Raw genomic sequence first — 13,154 nt, 5'->3', positions numbered from 1 at the left:
ATAAATAAATAAAATAAACAAAAATGTAAAAATGGCAAAAACCAAAAAAAAAAGTTAAAAAAAGGGAAAGGGATCCGAGCGCATTGTGCGACACCCAAGATCAGTAACTTATAGGAAACCATAAGGCTACCGTTCCCCAATGTGTCATGCATGAAATATGGAAACATTGAATTTCCCCGGGCAACGCCGGGTACTTCAGCTAGTCCATTATAAAGCACAGTGTATTCTAATTCTGACAGCAAAGAAAAAACCTGTTTTAAAGAAGGGTTGTGTATACATACATTTGAGCACCCATCAGTCTGGAGTCACCTAGTGTAAAGCAGTGGCACTACAATGTCTAAATGTAAATTACTTCTAATTTAGTCCACATGAATATTGAATACATATGTTTTTTAAGAACATATTTCAATGTTGTTAATTTCAATAACTTATATAGGACTTGCACTATCCCATCAAGGGTTTGAGTGGTCTAAATTACTTGGAGGGTGTCATTAAAATGATAATTGTATGAATGTATAATTTGGATTTGTTGTGAATAAGATGAATTTATTGTGGACTGTGGGCCTACAGGAAACCAGCTTTAACACAACAGTCCTGCATACAGGGCTAGGAAAGCCGTGAATCCCACGTTAATCAATATGCAAAGTGATTATAAAGTCATTATGTCACCTATCAATGCTGGGGGAGGGGGCGGGAGGGACGAGACACAAAGCCATGAAATGTGACAACAAAGGTCCTCAGGGCCCCATATATGAAGCCTGGAAGAACATTTGCTTAATGTGGGCATTGCTTTTCTCAAGGAAGCATTCCATCATCAAGATAATATGTAAAGCAGCTTTTTCATATGCAATACACCTTTTCATTTTATTTTGTTTTATTTTGTTTTAGTAATGCTGTTTAAAATGACATATGCTCTTTATAACTACTGTACCCTATATGATTACCTGAAGGAAAAGGTTTCTAATGATAATTACCCCAAACCACACGGCTACAAACGCAGTGCAGGATCTGTGTGTTGTTTGATTTCAACAGCTCATCTGCCTCTTTGCATTGCAAGGACACCTGGTATTGTAAATAGGAAGAGTTCAAGTGACAGTTAATCTTAAGCCTCTCTGTACTTTTTCTTCTCAGGTTTTGTCCCTCTAAACCACAATAAACTGATCATTGGTTATCTTGCATCTTATTAATCAATTCCCTTGACTGTTTATCCAGTGTATCAATCTAATTTAAACACACCCTAATGTGCTATTGTTTTATTTTTTTATGCATGGAAACCTTTTATACGAGTTCTGCTGGCTGTACAAACCAGCTTGTGACAGCTTGTGTTCATATGTAAACGTGTTGATTAGAGGAGTTTTGAAAGGTGAGAGCAGTGCCAAGTGTGCAAGTTATGAGGTAGTCTTTCCATCCACCCATCCCCACTGTTTTCACAAAATGGGTGGTTGCTTCCTAGCCCTTCAACTAAATCATTGTTTAATTCTAAACCTGGATGTATAATGAGTCAATTAAGTAAAAATAATAGAGGCCTGCCACGAGTTATTTTATTTTATATGACCCTGTGTACCTACCAGCCTTTGATGTAGGTTACTTTTATATTTGTATTTAATACCTGGATTCTGACTGCAAAACCAGCCAGCGAGTTATCGCAGTGCGGTCTCATCGCCCTGTTCTGTTTGAACTATTCCCATATTTTGTTTACAACACTAATCCCCACCCAGAATTATATTTGTATACAATACTTACTCTGTTTTATCCTGTTGGTGTGAAAGCAAATTTTATATCCAGGGCTGTGTGAGACAGTGTAAAATACATGTCTTTTGCTATTGAATAATATATTTCTGACAGGTAATTTAAAAAAAAAATTGTACAGCTATGGCCAAAGGTTTTGCATTAACCTATAGAATGAACTAAGCTTGTCCCATAAAGTCAAATGAAACCTGCTGAATAATGTTATGTTAACATATTGAATATACTTAACAAAAAACTTACAAAAATTGAAAAATGTGACATTTTGAAATCTAACATGAAATACTGTACTACTATTATGGCTTCTGGTAGACATTTGCATTACATTATGTTAAATAAAAGAGCAAAATTATGTTCATATTGGTTGTTGTTTTTTGTTTTGTTTTTTATTATTTTTCATTGTCTCAAACTAAAATTCTAGATGATACAAAACGTTTGTCCATAGCTGTACAGTCATATTCTTCGATTTGGTTCGTATATGGTAAACCATACAAACAAGTAAATATTACTTCTGTTTCTCTTTTTCCTTGTGAACCACTTGCATCGCTTGAGTACTGTCCATGATTGGGTATCCATTGTATGTGTGTGTGTTTCTCTTTGCATAGTATTAAGAAGTTATACAAAGTCTGCTTTAATACAAATGTGTAGTATAGACACAATCTTTTTTTTTGTAACAGCCATTCTAACAGCACTAGTAGAGAATATCTACTCATTAGCTATAAGTGTGGTTTTACAGCATGGTTGGGGTTTTCCTCCAGCACATTGTCAACCCAATGCCAAATTAATAAAAAAACAGAAAAACACTCTTTTTCTAGGTTATTTCACCAACTCAGGGTTGTGATATCTGAACCTAGGGAGGAACACCTCAGTCTGTCTGTACCTATATCACGCTTGTGTTTTTACGTGTGTGGTACATGCGGTGGGTTTGGGTCATGGTAACTTTTTCATGATATCGATAATCTCTAATTTTGAAGTGTCAGGGATGAAGTTGCTAATATACTCTGATATATAATCTACAAGGTATAATCTTTAACAGTGTGTTTTAGGTGCATTTTGGTGCGTGTGCAAACTATAACTTTATCAAACACGATGGAACTCTGTTTAGGTATAATCAACTCCAGATTTATTTTAATTCCTGAATGACAGTGGGAGCACGGTAAACATTTACAAGGACTTAATCGATATTCGTCCCTCAAATGATTTATAGACCATTTGTACTACATTTATTCCACTTAAAGAGTAAGTAGCAGAGTTCAGAAAAAATCTACCGTTATATGTCCCCACGTGTTGCTACAACTGTTTAAATAATGTACCTGTCATTTCTCTTTTCATTGTTAAAATCCTGACAACCTTTTACACAACTTTAAAGTCTGTTTCAAAGCTTTTTATTTTTTCAAAATGGCCGCTCAAGTGCACTGGAGTTTAAATCACTGCAAAAATTAGATTAAAAAAAAGATAAACATAACAAGAAGTGCTCAGGCTTTTCTGTTCCGTACCACATCATGGATCGTTATTGCTGTGTTACCTGTTTGATAATGTGGGCAATAATCCTTACACTGTCAGTGCACTAGAGTGGCCATTTTGAAAATACCTGTAAAAAGTTGTCAGGATGTTAATAATAAAAAGAATAATTACAAGTACGTTATTTTTAAAGAGTTCTAGCAAGACGTGGGGACCTGTAATGCTGTATTTTTCAGAACCCTGCTGCTCTTTAAAGAAAAGGCCTATGTTCATCCAAGTATTATAAGTAGTGAAAAACATAATATATGCAGTGCCAACATTTTTGTGGAGATAAGACTGAAGTCAGCAAAACACCTGAATGATTATAATCAATAAAGAGGATGTTATGTGGAAACGATGAATTTATTTGACATTTTCTTGTTAATTACTTGTGCGCTGTGGATCAAAGATTTTGACACATGAGTAATGCTTGGTATTCTAAAGTTTACTGTTTCATCTAGCATGTATTTTCAATGCAAACATACAATAGATTACATTTTTATTGTCCTCTTTATATCCAATTTACTTTTGTATTTATTTCAGATTTTACTTTAATTTACTTCAATTATCAATATGCATCAATATTCTGTACTGTAAATGCTCTTTCAAAGGCTTTTTATTTTTGTTATCCGGTATAGAATATATAAAAAATAGCCGGACACGTTTTATAGGATTTTGTTAATAACATTATATTTAACTAAATAAAAGCAAGGATTTTTTTTAAGAACATTGTTTACTGTTTAAGGTTTTTTTTGTGTCATTGCTGCATTCCCTTGCAGAATCCCTGATGATTAGTTAAAATTCAGTCCATATTTCTTCATAATCTGGTTAAGACCTCATCGTAAACTAAAACTAATATTCAATGGGCATTTGTCTCTCAATGTCTCATTGTTCTTGGGTTATAGTGTTTTTAATAGTATTTGATCAAAAACTAAAAATAATTTTGAGATTACAAGGCCATATTGCACTGGACTCTAATTGCAGTTTCTTGACAAAACACTGGTATCACAGTCGTGTATGGTAAGACTGAGCGTTGCAGTAATTCATTTTTAAATGGCTATTCCAGTCACATACTGAATGTACAGTGAGTCTGACCTATTGCTTCTCAATTCTCTGTCGTATATAAAACCGAGTCATTCCATCTGCTGGAACAAATTACTTGGTTGAAAAGTTGATTTATAATACATCTCGTTCTAAAAACCCATCTTCAGCCAAGAATGGTAAAGATAACCATTCTGAAGACTAGTCAGACAATACATTGATAGCATAGAGCTGGAGATGGGGGGGGTTTCTTCAGGAGAACCACAGTAATCGCACACTGTCACTAATCTTGAGGTTGTCTTTCTTCTTTCGTAATTACAGCTGCAGTATTGAAATATGAGAACAATGTAATGAATATTCGGCAGTTCAACTGTTCTCCCCATCCCTACTGGCTTCCCAACTTCATGGATGTTTTCACTTGGTCTTTGCCATTTGTTGGAGAGAAGGGTAAGTAAAGATATTTGTGTACAGTAAATATCGTCTGCCTGAAGAAGAAAAAAGTTAGCCAAATGAAGATAATAATCCTAACACTGTTTAATAAATGTTTTTGCTTAGTTATTGGTAATACTTGCTTGAAAAAAAGAAAAAAAAATCTACAGTGGCTAATATCATGTGAATGTTAGATATTAAAAGTTTAAACATACATAAAGGCAAATACTTGTAGTCTTTAATAAGCACCAACATTTAAATCACTTCAACTTCAAAATGTCAGTTTTTGGTCTGAAATTTTATGTATCTTGAAGAGGAAGTGCAGTAGCAATACATGTCAATGTATGTTTTTTTTACAGCCCCTTATATTTGTATGTTTAACATTTTGAGTGTTTTTTATTACAAGCGCTCAAATATTGTGTTTTTTGTTTTTTAATAAATCTATGTTACTGAGCAATTAAAGGTGTTAATCAAACAGGCAAGCCTGCCCAGGCATACTGTATACTGCATACAAATCCATCTTTTAACCTTTCTCAGAACACATTTAACAAACAGCACTGTGTTCTGATGGGTTTCAAGAAGAGTAATGGCAAGGACTGCGATACTAGAAATAAATTGTTAAATGTGTTCTGAGAAAGGTTAAAAGACGTATTTGTATACAGTATGCACCAGCAGGCTTGTCTGTTTGATTAACACCTTTAATTGCTCCTTACAGGCCCTGGGTATGCCTGGGTACAGCTATATATAATAGTAAAAAAATTGTAAGATAATAGTCCTGTTAGTGGGTGCTTATTTTCAATATTCCATGATTACCTAGAGCTTATTTCAGGGGAGTTCAATTCATATGCAAGTTAATGCTGGAAGCATATAATTGTATCCTAATGGTTTACTAGTATTAGAGCCGAGAAACTTTTATAGGGCAGAAATGTTCTTCCATTTGAAAAGTTACACACTATGCCCTCTAGATATGGTGTATGCAGTAATTAAAACCCCTATATTTCCCAATCTGGATCTCAATCCATCTTTTCATTTTGCTTTTACAGTGACAGAGATGTTGGTGAATGTTCTAAGCATCTGTTCCAGTGATGAGCTCACAACCGATGAAGAGATTGATGGTAAGAACATGCAGTGTGTTCGTGAAATTTTTCTCCAGCACTGAGAATGTTCAGCATCATAGAAAATGTTTATTGTGGCAAGACATGTAAGAAAAAGGATACATTAAGACATCTACTACAGAAATGGGTACCTTTTTTTGCAACACCTGCTATTGATTTCCTTTCAACCAAAGGTACAGCATTCTATTTCTTTCCACTGGGTTTCCAGCAGAGCGCTCCCTTTTGCATTCATAGTTGCCATAAAAACCATTCCCATGCCTTAAACTCTACTTAAACATACTTCCTATGTAGACACTGAGCAGTGTCATTTCCAGTTGTATACCATGCTGATATTAATGCCATAATGTGTCTAGTAAATTCATAATATTGCATCATATAGGATGGGGGACAAACAATATTTGTATGTGTTATGTATTTCTGATTCTGTCTGCTTGTTCTAAGGGTGTTATATACTAGTCATTATCTTGACTTGTTGGCACCTTAATCACCGTCTTCTAGTGCAGGAAAAGGAATTGGTCCGACAACATAGTTCAGGAAAACAGGGTGGTACCTGTATATTTATTCTTCCAAAGTAAATACAAAATAGCCAAACAAAAACCTCACTCCAATTTGGAGCACTAACTGGACTTGATTTCAGCCCTAGCTAATAACCGGACGGATAAGCCAGTTACCGATTTACAAAACAGTTAATTTCTTTAACACAGTAACACAATGTTTTTAACCACACTGGTACTCTGCTTAGGTCTCAGCCTAAACACCAACCAAGCCCAAACATTTTCACCTGCTTATATACACATGTCAATTACCATCAGATGAGACCCATTAGAAAACCCTGTGTATATTTATGTTCAGCCATTTTCTACCAAGCAGAGTTCTGGGAAATGTAGTCTCATTCCCCAGACTTAAAACCAGGACTGCATTACTTTTAATGCCAAGGGTACAGGCTATGCAATAATCGCAGCCCTGTGTATCTTCCCACCACTATTTTACCCGACACTCTACCACAAGGGGTATTAGACACTGTTCATGGCTTAAGCCAATATTTCATTGCAGAACAAGCTGTAGGAGGTTTAACAGGTCCGTATCATTTCTCCTTCATACTGTCATTACAGCTTCATATATGCCACCTGTTACTTTGGCTTATTTGGCAGTATTATTGAACCCACCTCGCTGGAAGGCAGATGTCTCTGTAGCATTCATGTTTGTTGTGCCTCGGGCGGGGGGGGGGGCTGTTCAATACTTCTTATCAGTAGGATACATTTACACTCTCTGTAGACAGAATGAGAAACCTGATTGCCCATTCCTGTTAAAAAAAAAAAAAAAGTCAAACCTGTTCAGTTAAAGGGTGGAACTCTTCATCTTGCTCCCTGTGTGACATCTCCTTTATTCTTCTCGCAATGATACACCCCGGTACATCAAAGAATATCTTGAGCACATGCTGGCTAGGGACTTGTGTTAGTTGTACAGTATGACCTGACAGAACTGTGAAAGCTTGGCATACAAGATGATTAACCAGTCTTGCATTTAAAGCGTAATTTCTTAATTACTACAGGTTCTGAGTTTTAAGGGATGTTTAAAGCACATATTCTAAAAATCTTGGTCATCTCTGAATTGAAAACAGTGGTTCCTATTGACAAACTCATGTGTTATGTAAAGATTTGTTTTTCTTTAATTGACCAAACCATGTTATAGGACAGCTAACCTCTGGGTATGGCAGGCTATCAGCATGAGTAGAATTGAATGTTTAAGTGCTACGAGTGTTGATATAACCCATACACATATATACTGCTTTATTGTTAATACAAATTAAAAATGCAGCTATATTAGTTACCAACCTTTATTTAGTCCAGTGTCAATTTCACTGAAAGGGAAAAAGGTTGATGAAGAGAATCCGGGTAAGTGGCTGAGGTACGCGGCGGATTGTGATGCCATCGTTTTCAATGGCTTTGTAGTCTAATGGAATTCCGAGAGGTGCCTCAGGTATGATATTTTCAAACGTGTTGTTTTGGAGAATACACCACAGTAAAAACTAAGTGGCACAAATGAATACACCTGATTTAAAAAAAATATATATATATATCATACCTGACCTTGATATTAATGTGAAATCCATCCATCTGAAAATGCTTTGTATTAGATGTATATGAGGACACATTAAGATGAGATGTCATATTCAATTGAATCAGCTTGATAAAGAGAACATTTAAGCGCTGTCACACACAGGGAGCAAGATTAAGATATTTTGTATCATATAGCACCATATAAGCTATAATAAAATGTTCATAAAAAGCATTCTTTAAATAAGAGTCAAAGCTTTGTGAACAGCAGGGCTTCCTGGTTTTCATTCCAACAGAGCTCTCAATTACTTAACTAAAGAATATTCCAATGTCAGCTTATCATCTTTTTTTTTTTTTTTTTTTTTTTGAGAGAACACAAAATGAAGATTTGTACAAGGCTGGCCAAATCAGTTACCAAATGAACAAGATCATTCTAGGTTTTCATTCCAATCAGACCATATATTAGAAACAAAAAAGTTGATTATTATTATTATTATTATTATTATTATTATTATTATTATTATTATTATTATTATTAATGAATGTATTTATTTTTGGCCTGGCGAGCATAGCACCCAATTGTGAGGGATCTTGTGCAGTTTTACTAAAGGAAAATAAATGAAGGCACTTCAGTGATTGATTTGACCTGTTGTGTGCAGTAATAAAGATTAAAATGTAATCTGTATATGGCCTGGTTGGAGCCTAACCCTGGAATGGAGTGACCCACTGCATAGAGCCAAAGTGGAGCTTCCCAACGGAAAACAGACATGACTTTAATTGAACTCACATGCATACAAATTAAAAAAAAAAAGTTTTGAAATCCATATCCATTATATTTACTGCAGGCTGTCAAAGCTAGCCTTCATTTAAGGGTACAATTTGCCAGATATTCAGATGCTAGAGGCCCCAAGCAGAAATCCCCAATTGACTTCAGTTATTCAAAGTCAACTGTATTAATTGAACATCAGAGTATACTGTTGAAAGCTAAAAATGCAGCTAAAAGTAAAATCCCTTGTTCGTAAGCTGTAAATAAATGACATAAAACATAAAGGGATAGCATATTATAGCACATTTATATAGTACTGGATTAAAGTATAAATGAACTATACAGTACTTTTGAAGTAACAACAAAGCCATTAAACAAGCTTTTCTTGAGCAGTTATTATGTGATTTGGGGTTCCCTAGCTGTAAAGTGGGTCCAGAATGCCATTTCTAAACATCACACCATTTCCATTTCTCATTATCTAATCCACTAATATTTAATTGCATTGTTTTCTTTTGTTTCCTATGCTTGTGTTTATTTTCTTTATCATTCAGTGTCTCTGATCTAATTTGTTTCTTTTCTTCTGTTTTGCAGAGTAAATTTTAAGCGTTGCATTTTTTTCCCCCATTGTTCTTCTTTTGCTTTATTATTTTCTTTTATTCTTTTCTCATTTCTTCAACCCTCCACTGATCTCTCTGTGTCTTATTCTCTTCTGGGGTTTTCTTGAGAAGAACAGCTTATTTATGGCCAGAAGAAAGGTACAAACCTAATGAAATGAAACTATAACAATAAAATATTGTGCTTGGGTGGTGTTTTTTTTTCTTCTATAAAATTTCATGGTATTGTAACCATATTAATCAAAACTAAAAGCATTAATTCACTTATTCCAAATAGAATGCAATATTGATATGAAAGCTTACCCAAATGGGTCATGAATGAACAGATACCGGTAATTACTTTAAATTGGTGAGGGGAAATGACAGTCGGTTATCCCCAGGTAATACAGTTAGATACAGATTGACAGATTGATTTATACTTCTAGAAATTATTACATTCTTATTCTTATACCAGGGCTAATCCTATAATGCTTGATAGTGTCTAGGCTGTAGCATTGCCTTCTCTCATAAGACCCTTTTCATTTTTTTTATAGACTTTTTTTGGCACTTGGAATAATTTTGGGATCACAGTATTGTGGCAGTATACATTGCCTTTCAATTTGAAAAAAAAAACTGCAGCACAAGAGTTTTGCTAATGAAGAGTTAAAGTGTTTTTTTGTTGTTGTTGTTGTTGTTGGGTTTTTTTTTTTGTAAGCCTTGGTTACCCCTTTTAAGCAGTTTCTACAGTGGTACAGGAAACCCAGAATTGATATGACACACCAGGGTCCAGACCTGACAGAACCTTTCTCTGTAGGTCTGTTCACTCTAATATCTGTACATCCATTGTCATCACTGATCCACTTTCATAATCACCACATTCATAGACCACAATGACCACGTCACAAACTCAGGTTCATTAAAGGAAAAATGTATACATTAGGAATTGAGATTTATGATTAATTGCAATTTCCTTTTTTTGATAGAATACCTATGTAATAAGTTTAATATTGCCAAAGTACATTTGTAAAATGCAATATTCTTAATCTGGATTTGTACTACTATACTCAATTATAATGCATTTAAAGTAAGAATCTAATCTCAAGGGTTTTTTCCCCCCAGCTTCACTCCTCTGTAAATATAAAATGTATTTTCTTTTATACAATAGTATATTTGGCCAAATGTTCTTAGACTCCCAGAACAATTAAGCAAATTCAATTGAGTTTGCGGGCCCCTTTGCAAAAGGACCCATTAGCAATTGCTAATTGTCATAATGTATGTGTGACAACAACACTGTGTTTTTAGTACAAAAAAGGCTGCACCTAAGGGATATATGTAAGCCTTTATTTTTAACTTTTCTCAGTCGTGTGCATGTATACACTATGAGCTCTCAGTAACTGGAAGCAACCACATTTGTGTAATGATATGTACAAATAATAGAATGCACATGTAAAAAGTGCATTAGTGATTTGACCAGCAGTATATCTTCATGAAAACACTGGTAACTGATATGAATGACCATCTTGAGAGACAGTTATTTTAAACCAAGACCCTTTTTATTCCCTGTAAACCATTAAAGGTGGCCGCTGGACTTCTTGTAAGAATCTTAATATATAAAGAAGAAAGTTTGTCTGTCTGTCTGTTCCTTTATGCATTCGGACCCCGCAGGAGCCAGTGCAACCAAACTTTGCATGGCCTCCTCTTTCATCCAGGGGAAGGTCTAGGGCTATGTTTGGAAACCATAAGGCTACCATTCTCCAATTTGTCATGCATGAAATATTGAAATATTGAATTTCCCCGGGCAATGCTGGGTACTTCAGCTAGTGTATTTATAATTTGAAAAAGGAACAATGCGGCCTTGTAGTTATGGCTGAGGGCCAAGAAATTCTGCTTTAGAATCCCAGTTTGTAGTCTGACTTTCTGTGTGACCTTGCTGGGGAAGTCCCCTCCTTGTGCCAGTGAATTTCAATGAGGAGTCTCAGTTGGGGCACCGAGGGAAACTGAAGGGGTTACAAAGAAGAAACAAAATAGCAGCGGCACAACCACATGTACCTTTTGCTGTACTTATTGTAATTAGCAGAGAGCAAACAGTTCTCCAAACAAAGCACTGAAGGATCAAGGTCAATATAACTTTTTCAACACTGTAACACTGTTTTGAGGTATAGAAAAAATAACATAAACATCCTGTATATAGGTCTAGGAAAGATCATTCCACTCAATACAGCAGACCAGTAAACTAATGTTAACTGGTCAAATATAAGCAATATGTTACATAGGGGTTGATTTGTTCAACCAGTACCACCATGAAAAAAAAAGCATTTTTAAAAGCATTTGCAGCACTGGGAAAACTCCCTGGATTGCATTAGCCATCTGTAATAGAGTTGATACAATCCAGATTCCCTGGTACTGTAAAAAATCTATCTGTGGCTTATCCCAGTTGTATAGATGATGATGAAGTCCACTCCATAGTGCCGAATGAGTTAATAAGGCTTTGTCGATGTGCAATTAAAAAATAAAAGCACCTTGACCTTTTATGTTATACTGGAGATATGGTAGCAATGATCTGCCCTTTTCACAAGAGGGCAGGGTTTTCCTTAGAAATGGAAGGCACTTGTTAACAAAATTGGTGCCAAGCTGGTGGCATTTCATTTGGAAATGCATTACTCTAAAAGGAGCTAATTCTGCTTACTCAGAAATGATACAACACCCTGCTATTGAATAATTTGAATGAAACACAAGGTTATGCACTCACTGCATAGCTTTAAGAAAGGCCATATCTGCCGATTTGTACACAAAACTGCAGTGTCTCTGGGCTCCCAGTCCTCAGTCCTTATGTTCTTCTTTGTACTGGCTGTCTCATTAGGTTTAAAATGCAAGAAAGCATTCGCTTCAATAAAAAAAAGCACAAATGTTCAATGATAGCACTTTAAAAATTATTTTTATTTTTTTTTAAAGCTAATGTCACTTTAAAAATGCTTCAACAATGACAAGGTAACGTATTAATAATGAACCTCATTGAACGGCTCAGGCAGTTGGGTTCCGTTATTCTATGGCACAGGCTCTCTAAACCTAACTGGACTTTAGAATCTTAAAACCTGGTCACTTTAGACAATATTTGAATGCAGTCAATCTTCAACCATTCCTTTTTTTATTTGGTTAGAATGCCTAGATGATTATATTTCTCAACTGCACATTTAATTCTCCACTGCATTGGTAATATAAATGAACAAATAACATTGTGATATATAACTGTCTCTTGTTAGGTATTGTTCTTATTCATCTCTTTCCCAGATTTATTTCTATTAAGAAAGCTGAATTTATTATACACGACTGGAATAGCAGATAAAGGGTGGGCGGACAGTCCACCTCTTAGTCATCTCATCAGTGATACCTTTCTAAACCTAACAGGGGTTCTTAAAGCACCCTACATTAAGTAGTCAGGGTCTCGAATGATTACAAGATTCTGCGCTTCTCACATATACGAGCTTTCCTTAAATAACCAACTGCCATTTTGCTTTTTACTTAGCATAATCTGTTCTGCATATTGATTTACATAAGGTTCAAGTGAATGTCTAGCTTTCAGATTTAAATGTCGTGCTGCGCAACTCCATGAATATTCTTTTTTTGAATCCATTCAATTACAAGAGATTTGATACACTGGAAGATTTACGAGCAAGAGGCGGCCATTAGGCCATGTAAGCTTGTCCGGATCCTAATAGCTGATCTCAAAACTTTGTAAAGGATCCAAGTGATACTGCCTCAAGAACATAATTTAGATAATCCATTCCATACATTCACCACTGTGTGTAGAGAAGTGTCTCCACTTAATTTCCAACTGTATCCTCTGGTCCTGGTTTCTGTACTGAACTTAGTGTTGCGTTCGGTTACCTTCAATTAAGCCCTCAGATTA

The 13,154-nt window shown here is 35.3% G+C and overlaps 1 protein-coding gene across 4 annotated transcripts in view; it reads left to right on the top strand.

Annotated features, from left to right (window-relative positions):
- Positions 1–13,154, top strand: part of LOC117409043 (protein phosphatase 3 catalytic subunit alpha-like) — a 156,298-nt gene that overhangs the window by 131,152 nt on the left and 11,992 nt on the right. For 2 of the 4 annotated variants that reach the window (XM_059001735.1, XM_059001745.1), the window contains exons 9-11: positions 4,609–4,734; positions 5,760–5,831; positions 9,383–9,409. In XM_059001735.1, coding sequence (XP_058857718.1) covers positions 4,609–4,734; positions 5,760–5,831; positions 9,383–9,409 — 225 coding nt within the window. The remainder of the gene's footprint in view (positions 1–4,608; positions 4,735–5,759; positions 5,832–9,382; positions 9,410–13,154) is intronic. The other 2 variants (XM_034014571.3, XM_034014572.3) reach the window with 1 other exon arrangement.

This window comes from Acipenser ruthenus, chromosome 2 (genome assembly GCF_902713425.1).
Source record: "Acipenser ruthenus chromosome 2, fAciRut3.2 maternal haplotype, whole genome shotgun sequence".
Taxonomy (NCBI): domain Eukaryota; kingdom Metazoa; phylum Chordata; class Actinopteri; order Acipenseriformes; family Acipenseridae; genus Acipenser; species Acipenser ruthenus.
The sequence above is the reverse complement of the archived record's forward strand: the minus strand, read 5'-3'. Positions and strand labels throughout refer to the sequence as shown.